Source organism: Bidens hawaiensis, unplaced genomic scaffold (genome assembly GCF_021521415.1).
Source record: "Bidens hawaiensis isolate Kalapana, Puna unplaced genomic scaffold, B.hawaiensis_p1.1 tig00038106_1, whole genome shotgun sequence".
NCBI classification, from domain to species: Eukaryota; Viridiplantae; Streptophyta; class Magnoliopsida; order Asterales; family Asteraceae; genus Bidens; species Bidens hawaiensis.
Window position 1 is genome coordinate 26,736 of NW_027496675.1, and position 13,738 is coordinate 40,473.

The 13,738-nt window shown below is 37.0% G+C and overlaps 1 protein-coding gene across 2 annotated transcripts; it reads left to right on the forward strand.

Moving 5' to 3' along the window:
• The first annotated feature begins 1,503 nt into the window (after positions 1-1,503).
• LOC143590031 (protein NETWORKED 1D-like) lies at positions 1,504-13,347 on the forward strand. 2 transcript variants are annotated; one of them, XM_077070629.1, is made up of 4 exons: positions 1,504-1,635; positions 2,179-2,308; positions 7,196-11,322; positions 12,142-13,347. In XM_077070629.1, the coding sequence occupies exons 2-4, from the start codon at positions 2,206-2,208 to the stop codon at positions 13,096-13,098; spliced, it is 5,187 nt and encodes a 1,728-aa protein (XP_076926744.1). In that variant the 5' UTR covers positions 1,504-1,635; positions 2,179-2,205; the 3' UTR covers positions 13,099-13,347. The 2 variants fall into 2 exon arrangements, with proteins under 2 accessions (XP_076926744.1, XP_076926743.1); XM_077070628.1 differs by lacking the exon at positions 1,504-1,635 and having other exon boundaries at positions 1,901-2,308.
• The last annotated feature ends 391 nt before the right edge of the window (positions 13,348-13,738 follow it).

Below are 13,738 nucleotides of genomic sequence, written 5' to 3' on the forward strand. Positions count from 1 at the left end.
TGATTAAAAAGCAAAAAAAAAGTTAAATATAAAACTACTATTCATAAAAAAAGGTAATGTATTTAATAAGAGAGAGATGTGGGAAAATTTTGTAAGAAACTATCTTATGTAATGTCATGTGGCATAAAAAAACTTTATTTATTATATAGTATAGATTGTTACATATTATGAATAAAGCCAAACTCAAACTATCACACTATAAGGCTGAGGGGTGTGGGGCGCTAACCTGGGCGCGTGAGCCCCCCGCTCGCGCCCCCAGGCGCTAACCCCACACCACCGGGGCGCGAGAGGGGCGCGAGAGGGGCGCGAGCACGGGAACCAAGGCAGGCGCCAGCCTGCTAGCGGGAGGAAAAGATCTGTTGGAGGCATGGGAGAGCGTGAAATAGCCGTTGGAGGTGAAAATTGAGCCGTTGGGCTCTTATTTTATTAAAAAAAAAAATATTTTTGGACTTCCTTTTTTATTCGGATCCTGTGAAAAGATTTAGTTTTGGGATATGGGTTTTTGTTGGGTTTGGATTCTGGTAAGAACCCAGAAAGTGGTTCTTGAAAAGTTAAATATTGGTCAAGAAAATAGAGAGACACGCATTTGTGTGTGACTGTGTGTGTGTGTGACTGTGTGTGTGTTTTATCAAAATTTTGGGATATGGGTATTTGTTGGTTTTGGATTCTGGTAAGAACCCAGAAAGTGTTTCTTGAAAAGTTAAGTATTGGCCAAGAAAATAGAAATACACACAGTTAAGTAACACAGAAAGTGGTTTTGGATTCTGGTATTTGTTGTGTTTTTTTAAATAATTTATGAGTTTTTTTAATACTACGTTTTTTGAATACATTTATAAAAAATAAAAAAAAAACCGCTCGCGCCCCCTCTCGCGCCCCTCCACACCATGTCCCGGGGCGCGAGCGGCACAACCAACACCCATCTTATCAAGTTCCTCTCTCTGCCACACGTCACAATATTATTGGCTGGCGCCCCCACTCGCGCCCCCTCTCGCGCCCCCCACACCCCTCAGCCTAAACAAACAGATGCATCTTCATAAGAGTTCAATAACATATGATGTTGATTAATGACAATATTAGTCACATCAGTCCATATCACATAAAGAAAAATCCAAAACGAAAACAATCTCATAAACATTTAAGTGAACATAACTATCACGTTAAATTTTATACGCACAATATATTTCTGTTTTGTTCAAAGCTTCACACACAATATTTCTTAAGCTCAAAACTACATCTAAACTACACCTGTCACCTGTCTAAAACGTATACAAGTATTTGATAAAAGTAGAAAAATAATTATTAAGCATTTAATATTTAATAATATCTTAAGACTATTAGATAACTATTTATTATCCTAACTAATTTGTCTCATTTTGAACTTTTATGTATATTGGTCCCTACTTGTGTACGTTATATTAATGTTTTCTTATTAATAATTCATTTTTTCATTCTCAAGCCGACATATCGTCGCGTCTACACAGCAAAAGAAATAACTAACTACAGTCAAGTCTAGAAACTAACGCCGTTAAGTTAAGCTCGAATGAGTTGATATCGGTGCTTTTGAGCTTCGTAATTTGATATGATTGTGTTTATAGAGTTGCAGAATCGGAATCACGGCTGAATTTTGATTGTTCTGTAAGTTACTTTTTGCACAATTTTGATTCGATTTGTTAATTATTGATTCTGTAGGTTCAATGTTCTGTGATTGAGTGCTGATTTGTTAATTTTTGGTTAATTGTGTTTTGATAATGATGGATAGGGTTAGGGTTTGTAATTGTGTTGAATTTGTTTGTGGCTGTGTGTGATGGTGATGAGGTGTTTTGGATCTCAAAATTAGGGCTAGTTACTGTTTTTTTTAATAGGTTTTTTAATTTTTATTATTATTTTTTTTATAATTTTGGAATTAGGTGTGGCTTGTTGAAAACGAAATATTGCTATAAAGTTGATGTAATAGTATAACAACTCTATTTATGGCATTTATGAAAAACTTTTGACATTTGAAAATCGTGGTCTGGTGCGTTGTTATTCTCTCTTTTGTTAAATGAACTCATGATGATTCCGTGTTGATCTTGAAGAGTTGATTACTTATCTGATTGTTATATGGTCATCAAAACCTGAAACGTTTCGTACTTGTTTGTTCTAAGGTCTAATAAGTTGCACGTCTGTGTTGAACTTTAGGAGTTCTGGTTTACCGGAAGGTTGACCATGGCGACTTTGTCAAAGGTGGACTCGAGGCGTATGTATTCGTGGTGGTGGAACAGCCACATTAGCCCCAAAAATTCAAAATGGCTTCATGAAAATCTTTCAGGTATAGCTTTCTTTCTATTGGTTATCTTGAAAGTCAATATCTACATTAGGAGAAATGGTATTACTGGTTTTTTACATGATAATGCAAAATCGAGTGAGTTTAGTGAATGATATTACTGGTTACAATTACATCACAAGTTCATTTTTCTGTTGGAACTCTAGAATTAAATAGAAACTCATTAAAATCACTTGACTTAAAAAAGGCGGCCTAAGTTATATATGAGCGGGTTGTATTTATTCATTTGCCCTATGCCATGTTATACTCATTTTATAACATGTCAGTGTGTGATTTACCATTTCTTATCTGAGAATCTGGATCTTACTGAATTTTGAGAATATATCAGTTCGTATCTAGGGTAAAATGGTAAGATTACGCAAGAGCACTGGGTTTGAACCAGCCATTAGGTGTTTAAACGAGCCGAGCTTGGCTCGTGGGTAGTTTTTCAAGATCAGGCTCGGCTAGTTTATTATTTATAATATTGCATACACTTTTTAATATTTTTATGTGCGTTTTAGTTATAGTTTTACATAACATAATATATATTATGTAGTTACTTTTATCATAATTGCAACACAATAATAATTATTTTATAATCATACATTTAATATATGAATAAAAGACTCAATAATTAGTAGCCTCGTACAAGTCTGAGCTCGATACGTGAAGCTCAGGCTCGGGCTCAGGCTCATTTATCAAACAATCTTATTTTTAGGTTCCAGCTTGTTTAAGATTGGTTCGATTTGAGCTTTTAACGAGGTGATCTCGAGTAGCTCACGGACGCCTTCGCTCGTTTTCTTGGTAGATAGGGCTGTTGGTGTTAGGATTAAACGCACACACGAAACTGAACACGACACGAAAGCAATAAACGAACACGAGGATTTAACGTGGTTCGGTCTAAACTGACCTACGTCCACGGGTGGCAACTAGGTATTTCTTTATTGAGTGACAAATATTACAAGTACATAATGTTGTTTATATAGAGACTGAACTAGGGTTAGTAAATTATTATGCAAGAAATCTAAATCGGGCCGGGCTTGGGCCCGACCGCCCACACCCGTCTCCTCTTTTGACTTCATATAATAAACCGGGCCAACAAGGCCTACGAACCCAACAATCTCCCACTCGGAGGCCTTGAGTACTCTCGTCTGCACTCCTGATTGTACTTCTGTAATCTGAACATTAAACTTCTTCTAGTTGCCACCGCCTTCTCGTCAATTAACCTGAAGGCCCGTTGAAGCTCTCCGGAGCTCCAACACGTCAGTCATGGCTGAAACTGCCCCTGACCCGTTCTCTGTCCCTACCGGCTCCCACTGTAACGAACTACCGGATCCTGAGATAACCTGAGAACAAACACTCTCCATATTCAGCAAGTAATTCATTGGAGAGACTTTTACAGCTGGAATACTGGTTTTCTTAATCCACTGTCGACCTGGAACTGTAACTGAAACACGACCTGTGCTCCCACTGTCACGATGTCCCCCAACTGATTTAACCTTCCTAGCTCGTTCATCCTGAATCTTCACTTTGGCTCTGGGTTTGTTACTTGCAAAACGAACCTTCTTCTGCCCACGAGATTCTGTGAACCGGATTTTGTCTTTCACCAAAACTGGATCCACTCCTTTCGGTGACATATCGACCATATACAACGAACCCATTTTCTTGCCACGAGCAACCACGAGATTCCCTTTGACTACTTTCCACTGCCCATTCCCGAACTTAACATCGTGCCCTTGGTCATCCAACTGCCCAACTGAAATCAAACGTTTCTTCAAACTTGGAATAACCCTCACGTCTTTCAAAGTCCAAGAAGTACCGGCTGAAGTTATCAAATCAACGTCTCCCATACCCGTAACCTCTAAAATATCATCATTCGCTAGTCGAACCTTTCCAAAATCCCCAAATTTAAGATTCTTCATCGTTTCACTACAGTGAGTGGCATGAAACGATGCACCAGAATCCATCACCCAAGCATCAACTCTACTCTCAACACTACAAACCAAAGCCTCATCACTACTGACCCCGTCATCTGTGTCGTCTTCTGTAACGTTCACCTCTTTCTTACCATTCGGACACTGATTCCTGAAGTGTCCTTTCTCTTTACAACCCCAACATTCAATATCCTTACGAGTCTTAGACTGACTCCTCTTCCTGCTCCCACTGCCTCGCTGTTTTCCCCTACCTCTACCTTCTGTGACTAGCATATTGCCTGATGATTCACCTGAACTTCTGCGTCTTGAATCTTCTCCCAGAATCAGATCTCGAATCCCATCGAAAGTAATATTTGTAGACGAACTACAAACTGCAGTCACTGTTTGTGACCAACTGTCGGGCAAAGAGGATAATAACAAGAGGCCTTGAACTTCATCATCAAACTTAATGTCAACTGACACTAAGCGGGACAAGATCGAATTAAGATTATTGATATGAGTTATAACTGACCCACCCTCTTTCATTCGAGTTGTCACTAGCTCTCGGATAAGATAGACTTTAATCGCTGCCGAAGGCTTCTCATACATGTTGGATAGTGCGTCCATCATACCACGGGCTGTGGTTTCTTTCATGACGTTAAACGCCACATCTTCCGACAACGACAATGTAATACAAGCCCTAGCTTTCTTGTCTAACTTCTTCCAATCTGCTTCTGACAACTTTTCTGGTTTTTCATCCTCAAGTACTACATCCAAGTCTTTCTGACAAAGTAGTGCCTCAATCTGCATCTTCCACCAACCGAACTTCTGTCCGTCAAACTTCTGTATCGAAACCTTTCCGTCTTCTGCCATAACAATGACTAAAACGAAAAACTGGATAAAAACAGAGACAGACACAGCAACACGAGCCTGAACTTAACGACTGTTCTACTGAACTCTGTTAAAAATCAACCTATTTAAACCGCAGCGGAAATACGAACTGTAAATCAGAAACTGAAATTTTAAACTGAAACGATAAAACCTGACAAACGCGGTTGGCAACTGGTTATCCGTTTCTTTAACGCTTCTTCTGACTTGACAACTGTTTTTCAACAAAAATAGGATCTTGATTCAAACTTTCATGTCTCGTACTATGCTTCACCGGAGCTGATCAGAAAAAACGAACCAGCAGCTGCGGAACCCTAATCAGCGGCGGCGGAACTGTAGCAGCGGCGGCGGTACTGTAGCGGCGGCAGCGGTACTGTAGCAGCGGCGGTGGAACTGTAGCAGCGGAGCAGCGGCGGCGGAACCCTAGCGCAGTAGGGTGGCGGCGGCTGGATGATTTGGCGGCGACTCGGCTGGTTCAACGTGTTCTTCGCGTGATCTGAACCTAAGCTCTAGATACCACTTGTTAGGATTAAACGCACACACGAAACTGAACACGACACGAAAGCAATAAACGAACACGAGGATTTAACGTGGTTCGGTCTAAACTGACCTACGTCCACGGGTGGCAACTAGGTATTTCTTTATTGAGTGACAAATATTACAAGTACATAATGTTGTTTATATAGAGACTGAACTAGGGTTAGTAAATTATTATGCAAGAAATCTAAACCGGGCCGGGCTTGGGCCCGACCGCCCACACCCGTCTCCTCTTTTGACTTCATATAATAAACCGGGCCAACAAGGCCTACGAACCCAACAGTTGGATACGTTAGGTATCTTTGTAATTTAATCACAGCCATTATTGCTCTCACATCTTCCAACTAGAATTTAGGTTGCGGATCTTTGTATAATCAATCGTGCACTGTGTTTTCTACTGGAGGAATGAATCAGTGTTTTCTTTTTCTTTCCCTTTCAATCTGACTATATAGATTTAATTTGCTGGCATATTTATGTAGGGCATATTTAATACATTAGGGTATTTTGTAATTATCTCATAGCCTTCAATGCTTTCCCTATCTTCCAACTAGAATTTAGGTTTTGGTTCATTTAATATTTAATAATTAATTACGCGGATTCTCTATGTTGGCCGTATTGCAACTTTAGTCCCCAATTTTCAAATTTTACAACTTTAAACAAATTGTTCGCATGAACGCAACACCGCTGGCCGCCTGGTCCCTAGAATGGATAGGTGTTAACTTGTTCTCGTTAAAATTTTAAAATGACAAAAATACCTCTATATTAAAGAAGTAAAGGACATAAACAAATATTTCATATTGTTGGGTGCACCTGCAAATAAAAACAAGTTAATTATTACATAAATATTACAGGGGTTTATTGTCATTTTCACATTCATGTAACAGAACAAGTTGAACCAAATCGAACCAAAAACTGAAATTTTGGTTTTTTAGTTTTTGAAAACTGGTCCGTTTTTGGTTTGGTTTCGGTATTTTTATTTGAGCTTAGTATTTTGAGCCGAAAAAATTGTCCTAAAATATCTAATTTGGGCCTAAATCTTTTTGTTAACTAATAACTAATTGTTACTGTACACTTGGACTAAAATATTTGGGTTATACAATTTATTAAACTCTTATCAATTACTTAAAATAAAAAATAAAAATTTATAAATTCAGTTCTGTCCTGTGTTTTCGGTTTTTATTATGTGCAAAACCAAAACCGATTCGGTGGTTACTAAAACATAAAACTAAACCGTCTGTTTTTGTTTCATTAGGTTTTTTAAGTTTCCTTTTTTTTTGGTTTGGATCTGTATTTCAGTTTCCTGCACGGCCCTAGTTACAATCGTGCAAACAACTGATCTAAAGGTGTAATATTTGGAACTTGGGTACTAAAGTTGCAAATTGCAATATGGTCAAAACACAAGGACCAAGCGATAATTAATTCTATAGTTAATCGCGCTGTGTTTCCTATTGAAGGAAAGAAGCTAGGTTTTGCTTTTATCCAAATTGACTTGTAGATTTAATTTACTTGTATGTTTAATCATTTATTAATTATTCTTCCTTGGTTGCATGTACAGATGTTGACATAAAAGTGAAAGCAATGATAAAACTCATCGAAGAAGACGCGGATTCATTTGCCAGAAGGGCAGAAATGTACTACGAAAAGCGTCCCGAGCTTATAAAACTAGTAGAAGAGTTATACCGGGCTTATCGGGCCTTAGCCGAAAGATATGATCATGCAACCGGGGCCCTCCGCCAGGCTCACAAAACAATGAGTGAAGCATTTCCAAATCAAGTACCCGATGACTCAGCTTCTAATTCTCCCTATGATTCTGATCCTCAAACCCCATATTCAAGAACCATCACAATTCCTTCCTTTGACCATGTTGACTTTCAGAAAGATGGGTCAACAGGAACCGCAAGAAAAGCCCTCAGTTTCACTGATTCAGAAGATGCCAACAGTATTAATAATAAACACAGGTCTCAATTCGACAAAGAAATTGTTTTATTAAAAGAGGCTTTAGTGAAGTTAGAAGATGAAAAAGAAGCTGGAATGAAGCAGTACCTCGAGAGTTTGGATAAACTATCAAAACTCGAGTCGGAGATTTTGAAATTGCAAGAAGATTCTAGAAAACTTGCTGACTGTGCAAGCAGAGCGGAAGCTGAATCCCAAAAGTTGAAGGAAGAATTAAAAAAATTAGAAGTTGAGAAGGAAGAAGGTATTGGCCTTTATCATCAGGTCCAAAAGAATATTGAAGAAATCAATGAGCAACATTTGAAAGAAATGAAAAGGTTAGAAGATGAAAAGGAAGAAAGTATTGGGCTTTATCATCAGGCCCAAAAGGAGATTGAGGAAATCAATGAGCAAAATTTGAAAGAAGTTAAAAGATTAGAAGTTGAAAAGGAAGAAAGTATTGGGCTTTACCATCAGGCTCAAAAGAAAATTGAAGAAATTAATGAGCAAAGTTTTAAAGAAATTAAAAGGTTAGAAGTTGAAAAGGAAGAAGGTATTGGGCTTTACCATCAGGCTCAAAAGAAGATTGAAGAAATCAATGAGCAAAATTTGAAAGAAATTAAAAGATTAGAAGTTGAAAAGGAAGAAGGTATCGGGCTTTACCATCAGGCCCAAAAGAGGATTGAAGAAATCAATGAGCAAAATTTGAAAGAAATTAAAAGATTAGAAGTTGAAAAGGAAGAAGGTATTGGGCTTTACCATCAGGCCCAAAAGAAAATTGAAGAAATCAATGAGGAAAATTTGAAAGAAGTTAAAAGGTTAGAAGATGAAAGAGATGCTGCTTATGATAAGTGCACACAATCTATAAACTTGCAATTAGATTTGGAGAAGAAGCTTCTAGAAGTAGAGAAGAAGCTTCTAGAAGCAAGTTCTGAAATTGTTAAATTAACCGAAGAGAAAAAGGCACAAGATGTTTTATACCAACAATGCATGGAGACTATTTCAAGTCTCGAACTTAGACTCGTGTGTGCGCAAGAAGAAACCGAGAGGCTGAAAACTGAAATCGATAATGGAATTTCACTTTTGAAAGATGCTGAAGAGCGGCGCTTAATGTTAGAAAAGTCAAACACGAATCTACGCATGGAACTGGAATCTAAGGAAGTCAAAATCAGTAGTCAATGTCAAGAAATCACAGAGAAACAGAAGGAATTAGGGAGATTATGGACTTGCATACAAGAAGAAAGAATACGGTTTGTTGAAGCCGAGACCGCGTTCCAAACATTACAACAATTGCACGCTCAATCTCAAGAAGAGTTAAGATCAATGGCAAGTGAGTTGCAAAGCCGAGCTCAAGTTTTATGTGATATTAACGCTCGTAACCGAGTATTAGAGGGAGAGATAGAAAACAAAATCAAGGAGAATGAGAAGCTCAGTGAGGTCAACTTATCGTCCGTCATTTCGTTAAATGAAATGCAGGCGGAAATCGGTAAGTTAAAAGAAGCTAACGGGAGGCTTGAAGAAGAGGTTGACCTTAGAGTTGACCAAAGAAACGCGCTTCAGCAAGAGATATATTGTCTAAAAGAGGAAATAAATGAGTTAAACAAGAAGCACGAGTCAGTTTTGGAGCAAGTCGTTTATGTCGGGTTGAACCCGGAAAGCTTCGGTTCATCTGTGAAAGATTTACAAAACGAGACCTTTAATTTAAAAGAAGAATTGCAAAAAGAAAAAACTGAAAAAACGCGTCTTTTAACGAAACTGGAAATCATGGGGCAACTTCTTGAACGAAACGTCGTTTTGGAAAACTCTTTATCAGATTTGGGTGCTGAGCTGGATGGGGTTAGGGGTAAATTGAAGTCACTTGAAGAATCATATCGGTTTCTATTAGAAGAGAAGTCAAATCTTGCGGTTGCAAAGGCGAATTTGCTAGGTCAATTACAAGTAACAACCGAAAATTTGAGTCACGTATCGGAGAAAAACACGGTTCTTGAAAATTCGCTTTTTGATGCTCATGTTAAACTTGAGATCTTGAAGCAAAAGTCAAAAAATTTTGAAGATTCGTGTCAGTTGCTTGCTGATGAAAAGTCGGCACTTGTAACTGAAAAGGGTAGTTTGGTCACAAAAATAGAAGTTACTGAAACCAAGTTAAAAGATCTTGAGATGAAATACACAGATCTAGAAGATAAATACTCATTAATGGAAAAGGAAAGAGAATCTACACTTCAAAGGGTGAAAGAGTTGAATGTATCATTGGATTTACAATCTCAAGAACATGTTACTTTTGCTCAAGAAAATAACCAACAACTGGAAGCAATGAGAAGTGAAATTCAACTTCTGAAACAAGAAAGTCAACACAAAAGCAAAGAGTTTGACCAAGAGGTCGATAAATCTTTCGGTCTTGAAATCGAAATCTTGATATTGTCAAACTGTGTTCAAGATCTTGAAGAGAGCAACTTTTCTCTGTTAAATGATTGTCATAAACTTCAAGAAGCATCCAAATTGTCTGAAAGTTTGATTCATGTTTTGAAACAAGAAAAAAACAAAAACCAGATGAAGATTACATCTTTAACTGATCAAAACAATAGATTAACGAACGGGGTGTATCAGTTGTTGAAATCTGTTGGTCTTTCATTACACACCGAGTGTGAAAACGGGCAAGAACAAACATGTTTCAATAATATTGAGAAACAAATTGAAGGCAAAAACCGCACACTGATTAAAAATGAAGACGAAAACATGAAGTTGGTTGTTGAGACAACAATTCTAGTCACATTTTTGAGTCAACTCAAGTCAAAATTGGCGAATCTTGAATTGGAAAAGTGTGCAATTGAACAGGAATCGAGTGTTCGTGCTGAAAAGATTCTCGGGTTGCAAAACGAGGTGTTGAGAATTTCAGAAAAGAATGAAGAATTAAGATTGAAAGTAATTGAAGGAGATGTTAATGAATCGGATCTAAGAACTCAGCTAGAGAATATACAACATGAGTTGTCAGTTGTTCAAGAAGCTTCTAGAACCTTGCAGATGGAGAATGCAGTTGTTCTTGAAGAAAACAAATCTTTGTTGGGAGATAATGTTCAGATCAAGAATAAGATTCATGTTCTAGAAGACGAAAATGACATCATTTTAAATAACATTTTAAGTCAAGAAGTCTTCTCGCAAAGTTTGAAGAATTACATTGATGAGAAACACGAAGAATTTAGAGCGGTTCAATCTGTTTGTGAGAGATTGAATTTGGATTTGGTGAATCGAAATAATTTATTGCAGTTAAAAGAAAAGGAAATAAAGATTTTAGAGAATGAGAAGAAGGATCTGCAGCGAAAAAACAATGAGAAGATTCTCAAACTTTTAGAAGATAATAATCATTTGAGCAAAGAAATCCAGAGATTTGAGGCTAAATTTCAGAAATTGTCAGAAAAGTTTGAAAAAACAGAGGAAAAGACGCGGTTACTTGAAATTGAGGGGTCGTTAATCTATCAGGATTTGCAGACTTCCGTTATTTGTCAAGTCTTATTAGAACAGAAGGTCGGTGAGCTTATTGAAGTTTGTTTGAATCTTGAAGATGAAATTAATTTCAAAGATTTAAATAATGAGTCGGTTAAAGAAAGAAGCAACATCTTGGAATGTGAGAATGTGGATCTTAAAGATCGTTTGGATGCCTATGGTCCGGTTGTTGAATCTTTAAGGGATAGCATCATATCCTTGGAAAATCATACCTGTGTCAAAATCAAAGTCTCACAGCCCGAAAACGAGAAGGTAATGCTTAACCTTTTAGCAAAGACTGATATTTTTTTGTATGGTTTGGTTAACCTGGAACACTTTTTTGTTGAATATTGTTGAAGAGGCTATTCGCGTATTAAATGTGATTTCAATAAGTTTCAGTGTCTAAAATTTGAAACATAATTTAGGAGGTCATTGAAAATGCACGTTGGGTGTCATTTTACCCGTTTTCTTTCAAGCTATTATTTTCCATTGACATGATGAGTGTAGCTGAGCCGAGCTCGTTTATCTTACTCGAGCTCTGTATCTAAAGCTCAAGTTCATCTCGTGATCAGTTTTTAAAACTCGAGCTCAGCCCAACTTGGGTCTTTATTTGTTAGTTATTTGTTCATTAGTTTATTGAATTTATACTTATTTATGTATTTATTTATTATTATAGTTTTTATATATAGCATAATATGCATTATTATGTCAGTTTTTTTATAAATTTACATACAGTTAATATATGTAACTATGTGTTTAAACTTTAAAGCATTGAATAAAAGGTATACACTATTAATATCGTTTAGGCTCGCGAGCCTACTCAAGCTCGATAAGTGAAGCTCGGGATCGAACTCACTTAAGCTCAGCTTGGTTCGAGTTTTTAGCAATCCGATTTCAAGTAGCTCACGAGCAATTTCACTCGTTTACACCTCTAGTCGGACCCCTAAACTTTTCTTTATATAAATAAATTATATTAAATAAAACAATTTACGATTCTCTGTTATTTTGAGTGTGAATCTATATGTAATAGCTACAATATTTTTTTTTTTTTTTTTTAAATTAATGAAGTAATTTGGTAACGAATGTTTTCAGGGTGATGAATTTGCAACCGTGGAAAGAGATGCATTTGTCGAGTTGCAGGATCTTCAAACTAAAGTTAAACTTATTGAAACAGCTGTAACCGAGATGCAAACGTTAGCAACACAACAAAAGTTAGATTCAGATGCAAAGCTGGAATCCGCAATGATGCAGATCAAAGAATTGAGTCAGCGAAAGAATCCAGGTAGAGCAAAGAGTCAAAGAAAGTCAACACCTGAAATCTCAGTACCCGACCCAAAAAACATAATGCTCGATAAAGCCTCCGAATGCTCGTCATACAACGTAAGCAAACGAGGGTTAACAGAAGGCGAGATATGGGAAACCACGAATGATTGCAAACATATGTCCAAACACCATCCCACCGCTTCAGATACGTCTCTCGATGACATTCTAGAAGTTTCTAGAAGGTTCAAGGAGCCCCGTGAAGATGGTAACAAGACAAAAGTTCTAGAACGACTCAATTCCGATGTTCTAAAGTTGACGAATCTTCAAATCACAATCGATGATTTGAAACGGAAAGTTGAGACGGCATTAACAAGTAGAAAGGGAAAACCAATGATCGAATGCGAGTTGGTCAAAGGTCAACTCACAGAAGCTGAATCCGCCATCGAAAAGCTACACGAAATCAACGCGCGATTAGTACAGCATATCGAAGGTGACTCGGAATCAGGAGAAAGTGAAAGTGCGAGAAGAGAAAAGGTGTCGGGACAAGCGAGACGGGTGTCTGAAAAAATCGGTCGATTGCAAGTAGAGATACAAAAGATACAATTTAAGCTGTTAAAACTTGATGATGTAAACACATCGAGTGAAAGAAAACGGTTTCTCGACACCAAAAAACGGGTGGTTTTGAAAGATTATCTTTATGGTGGTGGAAGAACAAGAGCAGCAAACAACAGGCGGAAGAAAGGTCACTTTTGTGCTTGTGCCGAGCCTTCGACTAAAGGAGATTAATCGAGTTTTTCGTTTAAGGGTTTATTATTAGTGTCTTTTTTATATAGTAGTGAACGATATTTATATATTTGAGTTTAGAGAGAATGTAAATGTTCCCATATGATCTCTAGAGGCTATTTTTTGGAGAGCTTGTTTTTTTCTCTTGGAATTGGTCTAGTCACTAGTGTTTGAATGGGAATAGTGTAAAATGGTTAAATTATCAATCACCATTGTGTTCAATAACATAATCTCTATTCAACATTATTTTAATAAGAGCATTATTCTGAAGTTATACAATTTGGTTTTGGTCTTTTGGAAACTTATACATGGTTACTAATTTATTTTTTATTTCTTTGTTTTCTATGACCTTTTACAGTTTACTCATAAATTATATTTGCATGTGCAGTGAAGTTGTTTTTCAACTAACTTCCCTTCATTACACATGACTGCATGTTCGCATGTGTGGTTTCTGCTTACACAAATCGTTTCGGGTTTGTGCCAGTGCTAGGAAAAAAATTACATGTTTGCGGTAGGAAAATAGATCTTAAATTAAGAATTTAAAATTTTAAATAGTATCTAAACATGAAATTTAGCTTTGTGACTTTGTTGCTGATGCATGAAACACTTTATTAAAATAAATAGAATTAAAATATTTAATTAT

Bases quoted from the DNA above. Each gene is read 5' to 3' on its own strand.
- LOC143590031 (XM_077070629.1), top strand. From the start codon at position 2,206: ATGGCGACTTTGTCAAAGGTGGACTCGAGGCGTATGTATTCGTGGTGG. The intron at 2,309-7,195 runs GTATAGCTTTCT...TTGCATGTACAG, and splicing joins GCTTCATGAAAATCTTTCAG to ATGTTGACATAAAAGTGAAA. The intron at 11,323-12,141 runs GTAATGCTTAAC...GAATGTTTTCAG, and splicing joins CACAGCCCGAAAACGAGAAG to GGTGATGAATTTGCAACCGT.